At 39.9% G+C, this 15513-nt stretch overlaps 1 protein-coding gene and 1 pseudogene across 2 annotated transcripts in view; both read left to right on the forward strand.

Annotated features, from left to right (window-relative positions):
* The window catches only part of GRAMD1C (GRAM domain containing 1C), a 111805-nt gene that overhangs the window by 78734 nt on the left and 17558 nt on the right, over positions 1-15513 (forward strand). For both annotated transcript variants that reach the window (XM_010361015.2, XM_010361016.2), the window contains one exon: positions 15164-15282. In XM_010361015.2, coding sequence (XP_010359317.1) covers positions 15164-15282 — 119 coding nt within the window. The remainder of the gene's footprint in view (positions 1-15163; positions 15283-15513) is intronic.
* Positions 1029-2856, forward strand: LOC104660647 (annotated as a pseudogene).

Below are 15513 nucleotides of genomic sequence, written 5' to 3' on the forward strand. Positions count from 1 at the left end.
CTCCCAAAGTACTGGGATTACAGGAATGAGCCACTGCGCCCAGCCGCAATTTAGTTTATAATCTAAGTATTTTATTAACCGTTAGATATTATTCCTTTATTTGAAACATTTATGTAAACATATATATATATATATATATATATATATATATATATTTTTTTTTTTTTTTTTTTTTTTTTTTTGAGACAGGGTTTCGCTCTCTCACCCAGGCTGGAGTGCTATGGTGCAATCTCAGCTCACTGCAACCTCCGCCTCCTGGGCTCAAGTGATTCTTGTGCTTCAGCCTCTGGAGTAGCTGGGATTACTGGCATGCACCAACATGCTTGGCATTTTTTTTTTTTTTTTTGGTAGAGACAGGGTCTTGCTGTGTTGCTCCAGGCCAATCTCAAACTCCGGAGCTCAGGTGATCCACCCGCCTTGGCCTCCCAAAGAGCTGGGATTGTGGGCGTGAGCCACCATGCCCAGCCTACACGTAATTATGTATTCGTAGATGATATTGTTATGAATACTAGGAACCAAAATCAATTTTGTTCTTATTATTGATGGTAGAGAAGCAAAGAGATTGCTATCAATAGCTATTGTCTTGTGATTATGAGTTTTATAATTTAAAAAAATTATTTTTTCTGTTCTTCCAGTTTTGAAAATGTGGATGCCTGAGATACAAATCTTCCTCTTTACTCAGTAGCTAATATTTAACTTGTTATATTTCTTCTGAATCTATTTTGTATTTTCTTGTGACTAATTTCTACCTAGAGAACTTGGTATTTCAGAAGAACTGGATACATTATTTCTCTTTATCTTCTGAGAAGATGCCTATTAATGTTGCACTGCCATTTTTATGGCTGAAAAGACCCAGGAGGAATTGTTCTATGCTGGTGATAAATGAAGTTTGTTTTCTGAAACACAACTGCATTTGTTTTCTGATATATCTGGCTTCAATATCAATGATTATATTGACTGTCTGATGTTATAAATGGCTTTGCAAAACAAAGGCTTCCAGCTAATTCTAAATCTAAACATTTATAAGTATGTTGCTGACTAGACCTAGAATTAGTCAGAAGCTTTATTACAAAAGAGAATCTGATCATGACTACAAAGCATGCTGCTCTCCTCTGACTTGCTACCTGGTAATCAAAGTTGTAGTATTTCTTTCTTTCTTTTTTTGAGACAGGGTCTTGCTCTGTTGCCCAGGTTGGAGTGCAGTGGTGCAATCACAGTTCACTGTAGTCTCTACCTCCTGGGCTCAAGTGATCCTCCTACCTCAGCCTCATTAGTTGGGACCACAGGTGTGCACCACAATGCCTGGCCAATTTTAAAACATTTTTTATAGAGACAAGCATCTCCCTATGTTGCCCAGGCTGGTCTTGAACTTGTGGCCTCAAATGATCCTCCCACATCAGCCTCCCAAAGTGGGGCAAGTGTGAGCTACCACACCTGGGCTGGTATTTCTTGAGATCGAGTTTCAAAGGCTTCTTTTTTAAAATAGTAAGAATACAATGATTTTTAAAAATAATTATTTGTGGATTAAATCTAATTCTAGCACTCGAATGACCACCACTGGATCTAAATTTTCCAAATTGGGGGTGCTGAGCAGAGGGAGCTGGGTCTGAGAGTTCTCCTGAGTGAAGAGGAGTAAAGTAGGGGGGATGTGGCAGCAGTGCTGACAATGAGTTTTCTTGAAGGCTTTTTTTGGTCCAATTTGTGAGATCGATATTGTCGTTAATGATGGGGAAGCCGGGAAAATGACAGAAATGAAAACTGAAAATGGCAAAGTAGAAAAACACTATCTCTTTATAATGGAGAATCTGTTTCAGGAAAGGTAAATGTAACCTTTAAGCAACCTGGATAGAGGCTAGAGCACGAAGGAATTAGAATTGAATTTATAGGTCAAATGGAACTTTTCAATGACAAGAGTAATGCTCATGAATTTATAAACCTAATGAAAGAACTAACCTCACCTGGAGAACTGACTCAGAGAAGAAGTTATGATTCTGAATTTATGCAAATGTTCGCTGGAGGTATTTTCTTAAAGTGACAATAGGAAGAACACTGACAGATTTAGTAAAAGAATATGATCTTATTGTTCACCACCTTGCCACCTGTCCTGATGTTAACAATTGTATTAAGACAGAAGTGGGCATTGAGGCCGGGCGCCGTGGCTCAGGCCTATAATCCCAGCACTTTGGGAGGCGGAGGCGGACGGATCACGAGGTCAGGATATTGAGACCGTCCTGGCTAACACGGTGAAACCCCGTCTCCACTTAATCCCTTCTCCACTAAAAATACAAAAAATTAGCCGGGCTTGGTGCCGGACGTCTGTAGTCCCAGCTACTGGCTGAGGCAGGAGAATGGCGTGAAGCCAGGAGGTGGCGCTGGCAGTGAGCCGAGATCGCACCACTGCACTCCAGCCTGGGTGACAGAGTGAGACTCCGTCTCCAAACAAACAACAAAAAAAAGTGGGCATTGAAGATTGTCTACATATATAATTTGAATATAATAAATCAGAGTATCATTTAAAGCATGTAATAGTCGGAAAAATTTACTTCTTGGTAGTAAGAATAAAAATACAACATATGGAGTTACAACTGATCAAAAAAGAGATCACAGGAATTGGACCCAGTACCACAGCAGAAACAGAAACAATCACCAAATATGAAATAATGGATGGTGCACCAGTAAAAGGCGAATCAATTCCAATGAGACTATTTTTACTGGGATATGACCCTACTCCAACAATCAGAGAGATGTGAACAAAAAATTTTCAGTAAGGTACTTTTTGAATTTAGTTTTTGTTGATGAGGAAGACTGAAGGTACTTCAAACAGCGGGAGATCATTTTATGAAGAAAAGCTCCTGAAAAACTGAGGAAACAGAGAAAAAACTTTCACCAGTGATTTGAATCTCCAGAATCACAGGCATCTGCTGAACAGCCTGAAATGTGAACTGAATAGGAGACCAAAAAAAAGCAAAAAATTCCTGTAACCATTGAGTTAAGTTCAGCAGATTGAAGATGGTTGCAGCTGTAGAGGGGAGAAAGACCAAAACTTCATATATATTAGTCTTCCTTTATCTTACGGTGCTGCATTTATTTTATGGTATAATGAAATGTTTTTTATGTATATACCTTTTAAAAAGTGCTCTCTTTGAAACACTGGAACTTTCTTAAACTGCCTTTTTTTACTTCACACTTTGATTTGATGATAAGCACTCAGATATGCATCAGCATAAACATTAAACATTTTCATGTGAGAAAAATAAATAAAATTAGGGGGTCTTTTTTAAAATTTATTTTGAGACGGAGCCTTGCTCTTGTTGCCCAGGGTGGAGTGCAATGGCGCAATCTCGGCTCACTGCAACCTCCACCTCCCGAGTTCAAGTGAGTCTCCTACTTCAGCCTCCTATGTAGCTAGGATTACAGGTGCCCACCACCACGCCCAGCTAATTTTGTTTTTGTATTTTTAATAGAGATGGGGTTTCACCACGTTGCCCAGGCTGGTCTCGAACTCCAACCTCAGGTGATCCACCTGCCTCGGCCTCTCAAGGTGCTGGGATTACAGTGTGAGCCACCATGCCTGGCCAAAATTAGGAGGTCTTTTAAATCTGTGTTCTTTTAAATCATTTTTTACGGTTACATGACACCACTTTTTAAATGTTTTTGATCTTTTAGTTTCAGGGGTACATGTACACATTAGTTATACAGGTAAATTGTGTGTCTTGGGAGTTTGGTGTACAGATTAATTCATGACCCAGGTAATAAGCATGGTACCCAATAGGTAGTTTTTAGTCCTTACCCTCCTTCCCCCTCCACCCTCAAGTAGGCCCCAGTGTCTACTGTTCCCTTCTTTGTGGCCATGTGTACTCAGTGTTCATCTCCCACTTGTAAGTGAAAACATGGGTATTTAGTTTTCTGTTCCCGCAGTAGTTCACTCAGGATAATGGCCTCCAGCTCCATACATGTTGCTACAAAGGGCATGGCCTTGTTCTTTTTTATGACTGCATACTATCCCATGGTGTATATATACCATGTTTTATTTATCCAGTCTACCATTGATGGGCATCTAGGTTGATTGCATGTCTTTACTGTTGTGAATAGTGCTGCGATGAACATTCTTGTGCATTGCATGTCTTTACTGTTGTGAATAGCGCTGTGATTAATATACTTGTGCATGTGTCTTTATGGTAGAACAATTTATATTCCTGTGGTTAGATACCCAGTAATGGGATTCTCAGGTCAAATGGTAGTTCTGTTTTAAGTTCTTTGAGAAATTGCCAAACTGCTTTCCACAATGGCTGAACTAACTTACACTCCCAGCAGCAGTGTATAGGCATTCCTTTTTCTCTGCAACCTCACAGCTGTTATTTTTTTACTTTTTAATAATAGCCACTCTGTCTGGTGTGAGATAGTATCTCACTGTGGTTTGATATGCATTTCTCTAGTGATTAGGGATGTTGAGCATTTTTTCATATGCTTGCTGGCCAGATGTATGTCTTCTTTTGAAAAGTGTCTGTTCATATACCTTGCCTACTTTTTTATTGGGTTGTTTGTGTTTTTGCTTATTAATTTCTTTAAGTTCCTTATAGATTCTGGATGTTAGAGCATTTTCAGACACATAGTTTGTAAATATTTTCTCCCATTCTGTAGGTTGTCTGTTTACTCTGTTGATAGTTTCTTTTGCTGTGCAGACACTGTTTAGTTTAATTATGCCCCATTTGTCAATTTTTTTGTTGTTGCAATTGCTTTTGATGTCTTCATCATGAAATCTTTGCTAGGGCTTATGTCCAGAATGGTATTTTCCAAATTTTCTTTCTTTTTTTTTTTTTCTTTTTCGAGACGGGGTCTCACTGTGTCACCCAGGCTGGAGTGCAGTGGTGCAAACATAGCTTACTGCAGCCTCAACCTCCTGGACTCAAGCAATTCTCCTGCTTCAGCCCCCCCAAGTAGCTGGGACTATAGGTGCACACTACTACACCTGGATAATTTATGTATTTTTTTGTAGAGATGAGGTTTTACCATCTAGCCCAGGCTGGTCTTGAACTCCTGAGCTCAAGTGATCCACCTGCCTCAGCCTCCTAGACTGCTGAGATTACAAGTGTGAACCACTGTGCCTGGTCATTCCTAAATTTTCTTCAAGGGTTTCATAATTTTAAGTTTTATATTTAAGTCTTTAATCCATCTTGAGCTGGTTTTTATATATGGTGTAAGGAAGGGGGCCAGTTTCAATCTTCTGCATATGGCTAGCCAGTTATTCCAGCACCATTTATTGAATAGGGAGTCCTTTTCCCATTGCTTTTTTTGTCAACTTTGTCAATGACCAGATGGTTGTAGGTGTGTGGCTTTATTTCTGGGCTCTCTGTTCTGTTCCATTGGTCTATGTGTCTGTTTTCATACCAGTACCATGCTGTTTTGGTTATAGTTGTCTTATAGTATAGCTGGAAGTTGGGTATTGTGATGCCTCCAGCTTTGTTCTTTTTGCTTAGGATTACTTTGGCTATTGGGCTCTTTTTTGGTTCTATATAATTTTTAGAAAACTTTTTTCCTAATTCTGTGAAGAATGTCATTGGTAGTTTGATAGGAATAGCATTGAATCTATAAAATGCTTTGGGCAGTATGAACATTTTAACAATATTGATTCTTCCTATCACGAGCATGGAATGTTTTTCCATTTGTGTCATCTCTGATTTATTTGAGCAGTATTTTATAATTCTTGTTGTAGAGATCTTTCACTTTCCTGGTTAACCGTATTTCTAGGTATTTTACTTCTTTTTCTTTTGCTATAATGAATGGGATTGTGGTCTCGACTTGGCACTCAGCTTGGATGTTGTTGGGTATAGAAAACTACTGATTTTTGTATATTGATTTTTGTATCCTGAAATTTTGCCAAAGTTGCTCATCATATCTAGGAGCTTTTGGGCAGACTATGGGGTTTTCTAGATATAAAAATCATATCTTCTGCAAATAGATACAGTTTGATTTCCTGTTTGGATGCCTTTTCTGTCTTTCCCTTGCTTGATTGTTCTGGTCAGGACTTCCAGTACTATGTTGAATAGAAGTGATGAGAGTGGGCATCTTTGTCTCATTCCAGTTCTCAAGGGGAATTCTTCCAGCTTTTGCCCATTCAGTATGATGCTGGCTGTGGGGTTTGTCATAGGTGGCTCTTATTATTTTGAGGTATGTTCCTTCAGTGCCTGGTTTGTTGAGGGTTTTTAACATGAACAGATGTTGAATTGTATTGAAAGCCTTTTCTGCAGCTATTGAGATGATCACGTGGTTTTTGTTTTTAGTTCTGTTTATGTAATGAATCACACTTACTGATTTGTGTATGTTGAACCAACCTTGCATCCCAGGGATAAAGCCTACTTGATTGTGGTGAATTCACTTTTTAATGTGCTGCTGGATTCAGTTTGCTAGTATTTTGTTGAGGATTTTTGCATCAATGCTCATCAAACATATTGGCCTCAGGTTTTCTTTTTGTGTTGTTTCTCTGCCAGGTTTTGGTATCAGAATGATGCTGAATGATGCTGGCCTCATAGAATGAGTTAGGGAGAAGTTCCTCCTCCTCAATTTTTTTTTTTTTGAATAGTTTCAGTAGGAATGGTACCAACCCTTCTTTACATGTCTGGTAGAATTTGGCTGTGAATCCATCTGGTCCTGGGCTTTTTTTGGTTGATGGGCTTTTAATCACTGGTTCAATTTTGGAACTCATTCTTGGTCTGTATGGGGTTTTAATTTCTTCCTGGCTCAATCTTGGGAGGTTCTATATTTCCAGAAATTTATCCATTTCTTCTTGGTTTTCTAGTTTTTGTGCATAGAGGTGTTCATAATAGTCTCTGGGTGTTTTTTTTTTTTTTTAATTTCTGTGGGGTCGGTGGTAATGTTCCCTTTGTCATTTCTGATTTTGTTTATCTGGATCTTCTCTTTTAAATTAGTCTAGCTAGTAGTCTATTAATCTTATTCTTTCAAAGAGTCAACTTATGATTTCATGATTTCATTGATCTTTTGTATGGTTTTTCACTTCTCAATTTCATTCTATTTAGCTCGGATTTTGGTTATTTCCTGTCTTCTGCTAGCTTTGGGGTTGATTTGCTCTTGTTTTTCTAGTTCCTCTAGGTGTAATGTTAGATTGTTCTTTCTAGATCTTTATGTTTCATGTGGGTGTTTTGCACTGTAAACTTTTAACTCTGCTTTAGCTGTGTCCCAGAGATTCTGGTGTTTTCTGTCTTTGTTCTCATTAGTTTCAAAGAATTTCTTGAGTTCTGCCTTAATTTCATTGTTTACTCAGAAGTCATCAGGAGCAGGTTGTTTAATTTCCATGTAATTGTATGATTTTTAGTGATCTTCTTAGTATTGATTTCTATTGTTTTTGCACTGTGGTCCAAGAGTGTGGTTAATATAATTTTTGGTTTTTTATATTTGCTGAGAATTGTTTAATGGCTGATTGTGTGGCCAGTTTTTAGAGTATATGCCAGGTGCAAATGAGAAGAATGTATATTCTGCTGTTTTGGGGTGGAGAGCTCTGTAGATGTCTGTTAGGTCCATTTGGTTAAGTGTCAAGTTCAGGTCACAACTATCTTTCTTAGTTTTCTGCCTCAATGATCTGTCTAATACTGTTAATGGGGTGTTGAAGCCTCCCACTATTATTGTGTGGTTATTTAAGTCTCTTTGTAGATCTCTAAGAACTTGTTTCATGAGTCTGGATGCTCCTGTGTTGATTGCATACATACTTGGGATAGTTAAATCTTCATGTTGAATTGAACCCTTTACCTTTATGTAATGCTCTTATTTGTCTTTTTAAATCATTGTTGGCTTAAGATCTATTTTGTCTGAGGTTAGAATAGCAATCTCTGCTTTTTTTATTTTTCATTTGCTTGCCAGATTTTTCTCCACCCCTTTACATTGAGCCTATGGATGCCATTGCATGTGAGATGGGTCTCTTAAAGACAGCATACAGTTGGCTGGGCACGGTGGCTGACGCCTGTAATCCTAGCACATTGGGAGGCCTAGGCAGGCAGATCTCGAGGTCAAGAGATCGAGACCATCCTGGCTAACATGGTGAAAATCCATCTCTACTAAAAATACAAAAAATTAGCTGGGCATGGTGGCACCTGCCTGTAGTCCTAGCTACTCAGGAGGCTGAGACAGGAGAATTGCTTGAACCCAAGAGCTGAGATCACGCCACTGCACTCCAGCCTGGGTGACAGAGCAAGACTGCATCTCAAAACAAAACAAAACAAAAAAACAGCATACGGTTGGGTCTTACTTATTTATCCAGCTTTCTGCTGCCTTTTAATTGGGGCATTAAGCCCGTTAATATTGATATATGTGGATTTGATCCTGTCATTATGTTGTTTAGCTGGTTATTTTGCAGACTTGATTGTGTAGTTGCTTTATAGTGTCAGTGGTCTATGTACTTAAGTGTGTTTTTGTGGTGGCTGCTAACAGTCTTTCATTTCCATGTTTAGTAGCACCTTAAAGACTTCTTGTAAGGCAGGTAACAAATTCCCTTAGCATTTGCTTGTCTGGAAATGATCTTATTTCTCCTTCACTTATGAAACTTAGTTTGGCTGGATATGAAATTCTTGGTCTTAGTTTCTTTAAGAATGCTGGATATAGGCCCTCAAGCCCTCAAATATAGTTTCTGCTGAAAGGTCCTCTGTTGGCCTGATGGGGTTCCCTTTGCAGGTGGCCTGCCCTTTCTCTCTAGCTGCCTTTAATATTTTTTGTTTCACGTTGATCTTGGAGAATCTGATGACTAGGTGTCTTGGGGATGGTTGTCTTGTATGTATCTTATAGGGGTTCTCTGCATTTCCTGAATTTGAATATTGGCCTCTCTAGTGAGGTTGGGGACGTTTTTGTGGATGATATTTTCAAATATGTTTTCCAAGTTGCTTGTTCTCTATCCCTGTCTTTCAGGGATGCCAGTGAGGCATAGATTTGGTCTCTTTACATAATCCCGTGTTTCTCAGAGGCTTTGTTCTTTTTTATTCTTTTTTCTTTATTTTTGTCTCAGTTAATTTGGAGAACCAGCCCTGTGAGATTCTTTTCTCAGCTTGGTTTATTCTGCTGTTAATACTTGTAATTTGTATTATGAAATTCTTAGAGTGAGTTTTTCAGTGCTATCAGATCAGTTTGATTCTTTCTTAAAATGGCCATTTTGTCTTTTAGCTCTTGTACCATTTTATTGTATTCCTTAGATTTCTTGGATTGGGTTTTGAGTTTCTCCTGAATTTCAATGATTTTCATTCCTATCTATATTCTGAATTCTATGTTTGTAATTTCAGCCTGGTTAAGAACCGTTGCTGGGGAGCTGGTATAATTGTTTGGAGGTAGGAAGACACGCCAACTTTTTGAGTTGCCAGAGTTCTTGCACTGGTTCTTTCTCATCTGTATGGACTGATGTTCCTTTCATCTTTGAAGCTGCTGTCTTTTGGATGGGTTTTTTTTCTTTGATGCCCATGGGGGTTTGATTGTGGAATAAGGTGGGTTCAGTTGACCGTCTTCACTTCTGGAAGATTTCAGGGGGCCCAGGCTCAGCTCAGAACTCCTGGACTGTGTGCTCTAACTGTGGGGGGCTAGAGTTAGAGCACACAATTTTGTGTGTCCCCAGCTTTGTTCTCTGGCCCTTCGACATTAGAAATCTGTTGCACTGGAGGGGTGAAGCTGTTCCTGGTTCACTGGCCACAATACTCCAATGGGGTTGCTGGCCAAAGCAATTCACTGAGGTGGTGGCAGTGGGATCTGTGCTGCTCATGAATGCCAGCAGCCATGATGGCATGGTGGGGTGCTTGTGCATTGACTGGGGCAGGGGTGCTGGTGGGAGCCCTTTGTTTTCACAGGTGTCACCTTTGTTTTCACAGGTATTGTATACTGACAAAATATTTTGGTGTTGTGTTTTGGGCTGTGATCTAGTAGGTAGTGTTTAAGAGTATTAGCTGGCAGATAGGCTCTTAATGTTGCAGCACAACTCATTTGTGTTTTGGCATGGTTGGTAGTAGTGCTCTGGGGTGAAAAGGGAAAGTGATGACCCCCTACCCTAGTCAGCTCTTGGGCCTTGGAGGAGCCCCCTTTGACTGGCTCTGTGTCACATTTCTTTTGTTGGGTGTTTTGAATCACAGGGCTCTTTTAAGCAGAGGCCATGGTTGGCAGACAGGTCATATGCTTGCCAGGTCAACCCTGCAGCAAGAATTACACTCTGCCCCTCCACTGGCTTGCAAACCTGGGCATCTCACCTCTCTCAGTGATCTGAAAGGGAGGGCTTCTCCCTCCTTGGGCATCACTCAGGTCTGCATGTCCTACTCAGCTAAGAGCTGTGGGACTGGATGTGGTCACCTAGTCTGCTGTCTGGATACTTCCTAGGGGAACACAGGATTGTGCCTTCCCACATAGTTGAGGCAGAAGTGAGACCACTGGGCTGGACACTCTAGCAGGCATGGCCTCGGACAACAGGAAGCTGTGGCTGCCAGCTAATTTCAGGCAGCAGTGAGACTGCTGGGCTGAAGGCTAGCACCAAGTCTTGTATGGCAAGGCAGAGTGCAATAATCTTACTGCTCCTAGGCAGCTCCGTGGCCTCTACTGGGGATATGGTACTGGTGTCATGCCGTTCCAGAGTCCAAGGCTTATAGAGATCCCCATGGACTTGAGAGTGGTCACTGCAGAAACTCTGGGGTGGCTCTCTGCCTCAGTTTAGAAGCGTGGGGTGGGGCCAGGGGAACCAGGGGAATTCTCCCAATCCTAGTCTTGCACAGGTCCCTGTGTACAGTCCTCCAGGGAACTCTCACTCACTCATCCTTTTCCATATTGAGGAGCTTTTCCTGGCTCCATGCTTGTTGTGGGAAGTCAGGGACCCCAAACAGAGGGACCGGCTGGAGCCGTGACAGAGGAATATAAATTGCAAAGATTTCATGGACATTTATCAGTTCCCCAAATTAATACTTTTATAATTTCTTATGCCTGTCTTTACTGCAGTCTCTGAACATAAATTGTGAAGATTTCATGGACATTTATCAGTTCCCAAATAATACTTTTATAATTTCTTAAGCCTGTCTTTAATCTCTTAATCCTGTTATCTTTGTAAGCTGATAATGCATGTCACCTCAGGACCAGTGTTGTACAAATTGATTGTAAAACGTGTGTTTGAACAATATGAAATCAGTGCACCTTGAAAAAGAACAGAATAACAGTGATTTTCAGGGAACAAGGGAAGACAACCGTAAGGTCTGACTGCCTGTGGGGTCGGGCAGAATACAGCCATATTTTTCATCTTGCAGAGATCCTATAAACAGATGTGCAAGTAGGGAAGATATCGCTGAATTCTTTTCCTAGCAAGGAATATTAATAATTAAGACCCTGGGAAAGGAATGCATTCCTGGGGGGAGGTCTATAAATGGCTGCTCTGGGAGTGTCTGTCTTATGCAGTTGAGGTAAGGACTGAAATATGCCTTGGTCTCCTGCAGTATCCTCAGGCTTATTAGGGTGGGGAAGAAACCCCATCCTGGTAAATTTGAGATCAGACCGGTTCTCTGCTCTCAAACCCTGTTTTCTGTTGTTTAAGATGTTTATCAAGGCCGGGCGCGGTGGCTCAAGCCTGTAATCCCAGCACTTTGGGAGGCCGAGGCGGGCGGATCACAAGGTCAGGAGGTCGAGACCATCCTGGCTAACACAGTGAAACCCCGTCTCCACTTAAAAAATACAAAAAAATTAGCCGGGCGAGATGGCGGGCGCCTGTAGTCCCAGCTACTCGGGAGGCTGAGGCAGGAGAATGGCGTGGACCTGGGAGGCGGAGCTTGCAGTGAGCTGAGATCCGGCCACTGCACTCCAGCCTGGGCGACAGAGCGAGACTCCGTCTCAAAAAAAAAAAAAAAAAAAAAAAAAAAAAAAAGATGTTTATCAAGACAATACGTGCACAGCTGAACATAGACCCTTATCAGGAGTTTTTGATTTCGCCCTTTGCCTTGTGACCTTTGCTTTGCCCTTTGCCTTGTGATCTTTACTGGCCTCAGAAGCATGTGATCTTTGTTCTCCTTTTTGCCTTTTGAAGCATGTGATCTTTGTGACCTACTCCCTGTTTGTACACCCCCTCCCCTTTTAAAGTCCTTAATAAAAACCTGCTGGTTTTGCGGCTCAGGTGGGCCTCATGGTCCTACCGATATATAATGTCTCCCTTGGAGGCCCAGCTGTAAAATTATTCTCTTTGTACTTTTTCTCATTATTTCTCAGCTGACTGATGCTTAGGGAAAATAGAAAGAACCTATGTTGAAATATTGGGGGTGGGCTCCCCCATATGCACTGATCCCAGAGGAGCTGCTGCCCAGCTTTGCTCCTCTCTGCCCTCTGTGTCCCCTTGCTGCCTGGATGAATTCTGACATGGTTTCTTAGATGATCAGCTAGTAGGGTCAGTGTTCACCAATGCTGTTGTTTCCTATCTGCGAGAGCGGCACACATGAGCAGCTTCTAGTTCACCATCTAGTTCACCATCTTGACCCAACCCCCTGACAGTACCTTTAATTAAAGCTCAGTTTTAAGTCCTTTTACCCAACTTTTACATTTAAAAATATGTAAAGCTTCAGAAAAATTGTATGAATAGTGTAATAACATCCATATGCCACTTGCCTAGATTCATCAATTTTAAAATTATGGCAAAATGTACATAAGATAAAATTTACCATTTAACCTTTTTTTTTTTTTTTTTTTTTGAGATGAAGTCTCGCTCTGTCGCCCAGGCTGGAGTTCAGTGGCACGATCTTGGCTCACTGCAAGCTCCACCTCTCAGGTGCCCACCACCATGTCTGGCTAATTTTTTTGTATTTTTAGTAGAGATGGGGTTTCACTGTGTTAGCCAGGATGATCTCGATCTCCTGACCTCGTGATCCACCCACCTCAGCCTCCCAAAGTGCTGGAATTACAGGCATGAGCCACCGCACCCGGCTCCCATTTAACCATTTTTAAGTGGACAGCTCAGTGGCATTAAGTACATTCACATTATTGGGCAACCATTGCCACCATATATCTTCAGAACTTTTTCATCTTTCCAAACTGAAATGCTATACTTGTTAAACACTAACCCTCCATTTCTTCCATTCTTGATGATCACCATTCTATTTTCTGTCTCTGTGAAGTTGACTACTCAAGGTGCCTTGCATAAGTGGAATAATACAATGTTTGTCCTTCTGTGACAGGCTTAATACACTTAGCATAATGCCTTCGAGGCTCATCCATGTTGGGGCATGTATCAGAATTTATTCCTTTTTTAAGGCTGAATAATATTCCATTGCATGTAGATACCACATTTTGTTTATCCATTCATCCATTAATGACATTTGGGTTGTTTACACTTTAGCTATTGTAAATAATGCCACCATGAACATTGACATACAATTATCTGTTCACGTCCCTGCTTCCAGTTCTTTTGGTTATATACCTAGAAATGGAATTGCTGCATCATATAAAAATTAAAATTCAATCTTTAATTTTTTGAGGAGCGGCCATACTATTTTCCATACGACTGTATCATTTTACATTTCCACAAGGAATGCACAAAGTTTCCAATTTCTCCACATCCTTGCCAACACTTGTTATTATTATTTATAATAGCTATCCTAATGGGCATGAAGGTTCACCAATTTTAAAACGCTATTACATCAAAGGATTTTTAAAATTCTGCCATTCCTGCCTTCTGTTATTTTGGATTAATATATCAAAATGGTTCATATGTCCTTTTGCGTACTAGCCATTTTTCCTACAATTCATTCCAGGTTTTTTTACATTATGATAAGCTTTATTTAGGTATTGGAGGATTGACTATTCCAGGATGATGTTAATTAGGTGATGTTCTGGTGAGCAATACTCAGTAGATCTTATTGGTAACATCACTGAAACTACAAGGTTAACACTCATGGGAAGACCAATACTTTTCATTTATCCTTGTTGATAGTTGCTTCATTGAGTAGTGTGCAGTTTTAACAGCAGAATTAAATTACATCTTTAAATTCTATTTCTGATTAACAATAGATTGTTTGTATCATTTTCCTGAAACAGGCTGACATATAACCAAAGTAATCTTCTGAAAAGTAATTTAGAATTAGTTGTATATCTTCTTTTATATATACCTAAATAAATCATTTTACAGCAAATCCTGGATGATAGACGCTATGGTTTGTGATTTTGCCTTTTTAATTTAGTTACAAGATTTTGCCAGATACTCAAAAGGCAATTTCAGGATCCCTCATTAAATCCTTACATCTAGCAATATAAAAGAAGTTGAGTAAAACTGGCTGTATTCTAAAGCCTTCCTTCCTTCCTTTGATGATGAGTATAATGGGTTAGATAAAGGCTCCTATGCTTTAGGATATTGGTGAATAGCCGTCAAACATGCTGGTACTTGCCTAAGTCGATTTGTGCTAGGCCATTAGGTGATATAGTCATGTCTCTCAATAGAGTTTTTAACGGTTTTATTTATACTTTTTAAATTTTTGGCTTCCATGAAATGACCTTCACTGTGTTCTAGAACTATATTTCTGTTCAAGTGTGTATTTAATCACTATATTGTCCCTAAGCAAATAAAAGAGAATTTTTACCAGGATCTTGCCATAAACATAAAGATATGATCTTATAGTCTTCTTAAGACAGATTATATAATCATTTATGTTCCATTGCCTTACCTTGATTAAAGATTTTAGCAGACAAGCCACTGACATTACATGATTTCTCATAACATTGATATAATTTCTATGTAAGTTGATATCAAGGTCAGATGGTTTCATAATGACAAAAATCTTTTAAAGTTTTGTCCTCAATGATGGGAATGTTAAAGTGTTGTTCCGTCTCTGTTTGATAAAGCTGACATCATTACTTCTCTTCATAGGTACTGAGGACTTTAAAAGGAAGCTTACAGATGAAACAACTTTTAATTTTATCTTAAAGGAAAAAGGATATTAATAAACAATTTAGAAATAAATGGGTCAGAGATGGGCAATATGCCACATTTAAGGAGAGTGCTCAACATTTAATCTCTCTTTTCTTTAATGTTAAACTTACAATACCCAGTTATAAGGAAGTTAGCACTAGTCAAAAATAGAAATTTTAATAATTCAGAAACTCCTTTGATTTCATTTACAGTTATACTATTCAAGTTTCTAGAACTAACTCATTTTGTGTTTGCTGTGGTTAGATGTAGTATCTACCCCTTGGACTGCAGAACTTGGAGGTGACCAGCTGAGAACCATGACCTACACTATAGTCCTTAATAGTCCACTTACTGGAAAATGCACCACTGCCACTGAAAAGCAGGTACGTCTGCTTTGTCAGTGTCCAGAAGAGTCATGTGTGGGGGAAGAGAGAAAATGCCTATTATAGTTCACCAATTTACAAGACAGTTTCTTTTTTTTTTTTTTTTGAGACGGAGTCTCACTCTGTTGCCCAGGCTGGAGTGCAGTGGCCGGATCTCAGCTCACTGCAAGCTCCGTCTCCTGGGTTCATGCTATTCTCCTGCCTCAGCCTCCCGAGTAGCTGGGACTACAG

The sequence above is a fragment of the Rhinopithecus roxellana genome, chromosome 1 (genome assembly GCF_007565055.1).
Source record: "Rhinopithecus roxellana isolate Shanxi Qingling chromosome 1, ASM756505v1, whole genome shotgun sequence".
Taxonomy (NCBI): Eukaryota; Metazoa; Chordata; class Mammalia; order Primates; family Cercopithecidae; genus Rhinopithecus; species Rhinopithecus roxellana.